Source organism: Meriones unguiculatus, chromosome 7, assembly GCF_030254825.1.
Source record: "Meriones unguiculatus strain TT.TT164.6M chromosome 7, Bangor_MerUng_6.1, whole genome shotgun sequence".
NCBI lineage: Eukaryota > Metazoa > Chordata > Mammalia > Rodentia > Muridae > Meriones > Meriones unguiculatus.
The window spans coordinates 23,519,536-23,521,688 of NC_083355.1; the positions used below are offsets into that span (position 1 = coordinate 23,519,536).

Consider the following 2,153-nt stretch of genomic DNA (forward strand, 5'->3'; position numbering starts at 1 on the left):
ACCGATCGCTCCGGGGACGCGCGGGGAACCCAGGAGTCCGGCCGCCGCGAGGGCCGCGTGACGAGACCGAGGAGGGAGCCGGAACGCCGCCGCGGGCCCCGGCTGGCGGGCCCGGGGCTCCCGTGAGCACAGACCTCCCCGTCGACGGGGGGCGATGTTCCCCTGGCCCGCGGGCTCTTCGGGCCGCCGGGGCATCCCGCCGTTGGGACCAGGGCCCCCGCAGTGGACGACCCCCGAGGCAGCTCCATGGAGACTCTGTGTCCTCCACCCCGCCTGGCAGTGCCCGCGTCCCCGCGGGGCTCGCCCTGCTCGCCCACGACCCGGAAGCCGCGACGGGGGACCCCCGAGTTCTCCCCGCTGTGCCTGCGTGCCCTCGCCTTCTGCGCCCTCGCCAAACCCCGGCCGTCCGCCCTGGGCCTGGGGCCTGGAGAGCTGGCGCCGCGGACCCCGGTGCTGCTGGGCTCCCGGGCCTCGGCGTGTACGGGCGGCCTGAAGCACCTCGGGGGACAGGCCCGGCGGCCGAGCGACGTGAGCCCCGCGGCCCGCGAGGATGCAGACGCCGTCGCCGTGTGCCCGGGCGGCCGAGAGGAGGAAGAGGGCGGAGGCGGCTTCCCGCACTTCGGAGCTGCGGCCCGCGCACCTCCCGGCCGCTGCCCGGCGCCCCGGCGTCCTCGGGAATCTCCGACCGGCTCCGCCCGCTCCCCGCCCAGGCCGTCCCGGGCTCCGGAGCCCCAGCCTCACGCAGCCGGCGGTCCGCCTCCCGAGCCCAGCCCGTGCCCTCCGCCGCCACCTGCGGGCCTCTCCCCGGAGCCTGCGCCTCCCGAGCAGCCCGGGCCGGACTCGGAGGCCGCCGCGGGCGGGGACCCCGCTCCGGCTTCGCCCGAGGCCCCCGCGCTCGGCTCCTCGACGGCAGACGCAGCGCCGCCGGCCGCGCCCGGGGATCTCCGCCAGGAGCATTTCAATCGCCTCATCCGCCGCTCGAAACTCTGGTGTTACGCGAAGGGCTTCGCCCTGGACGCTCCAAGTTTGCGCCGAGGGCCCGAGAGGCCGGCGGCCAAAGCCCGGGGAACGGCCAAGAAACGCCGGCGGCCGGCGCCGCCCCCGCGCTGCGTGCAGTCCCGCAGGCCCGCCCCGACCCTCCCCACCTCGAGCACCTTCAGCCTCCTCGACTGCTTTCCCTGTACCCCGGCCCTGGTGGTGGAGGAGGACGGAGACTTGGGGCCGGCTTCCTCGCTTCGCCTCCAGGGAGACGGGAAGCCGCCGCCCGCCCACCCGCTGTGGAGGTGGCAGATGGGGGGGCCCGCCGTCCCCGAACCCCCCGGCCTCAGATCCTGGTGGGTCAACTTGGAAAGACTCTGAGCGTCCGACTGCTTCTACTCCGGGGGGGCGTGTGTGTGTGCAAATTGGGGACCCCCCCGGGCGGACTGAGGACTCCAGGAGGGAGCCCCGATTCTGGAAATTGCCTGTTTCTCCTTTGCTTCGCGTTTTGTGGGCCGTGGGCCGAGGGACTTGCCGTGACCGTGATTTTCAAGCACCTGAGATGTCGGGGTGATGTTCCCTCCTCATCTCCGGCGGAGGATCCGAGGACTGGCGTCCGGGAAAGCTGCCTAACCAGCCCCACCTCCGCCCTTCCGGCAGGTCCTCCTTCACCGCTGGGCAGCAAAGCGGCTGCAGCCCGGAGACCAAAAGAAAGGGACAGAGGGGGAAAAAAAAAGGAGCTTGGTGACGGACAAACCGGTTGTTTCCTTGTTTGAGGGCCAGCTTAGGGTTGTGGGGGCTGTGGTGGAGTGGGGAGGTGATTGACAGCTCCCCGGGGGCATCCCCCACCGCCCAGACCTTTAACCCTTTACATCTCTTCTCCTCCTGCTTCCCCCCCCAACCCCCCAGTTCAGGTGATTCTCCCGTTGGCGAGTGCCTCAGTCTCAGTCAGCAGATTTTAGCCTTTTGTCCAGTTTTGGAATTTCCCTTTGCCAGAAGGTCTGATGGGTGAAAGAGCCCTCCTCCAGCCCCAGTGTCGTCCTCACGTCCAGAGGAGGAGGGCGGAGGGCCTAGTTGTGCGGCCTAAGGCTGGTTTTGCCTGGAGAAGGTGCCAAAAACTCCCTGGGATAAGAAATGGAAGATGGAAGAAATCAATAAAATCAGACTAAAAAAGT

General features: G+C 69.9%; 1 protein-coding gene across 1 annotated transcript; it reads left to right on the forward strand.

Moving 5' to 3' along the window:
• The first annotated feature begins 246 nt into the window (after positions 1-246).
• On the forward strand, positions 247-1,497 carry Epop (elongin BC and polycomb repressive complex 2 associated protein). Its single transcript, XM_021646825.2, has one exon. The coding sequence runs from the start codon at positions 247-249 to the stop codon at positions 1,357-1,359; it is 1,113 nt and encodes a 370-aa protein (XP_021502500.1). The 3' UTR covers positions 1,360-1,497.
• Positions 1,498-2,153: the final 656 nt, after the last annotated feature.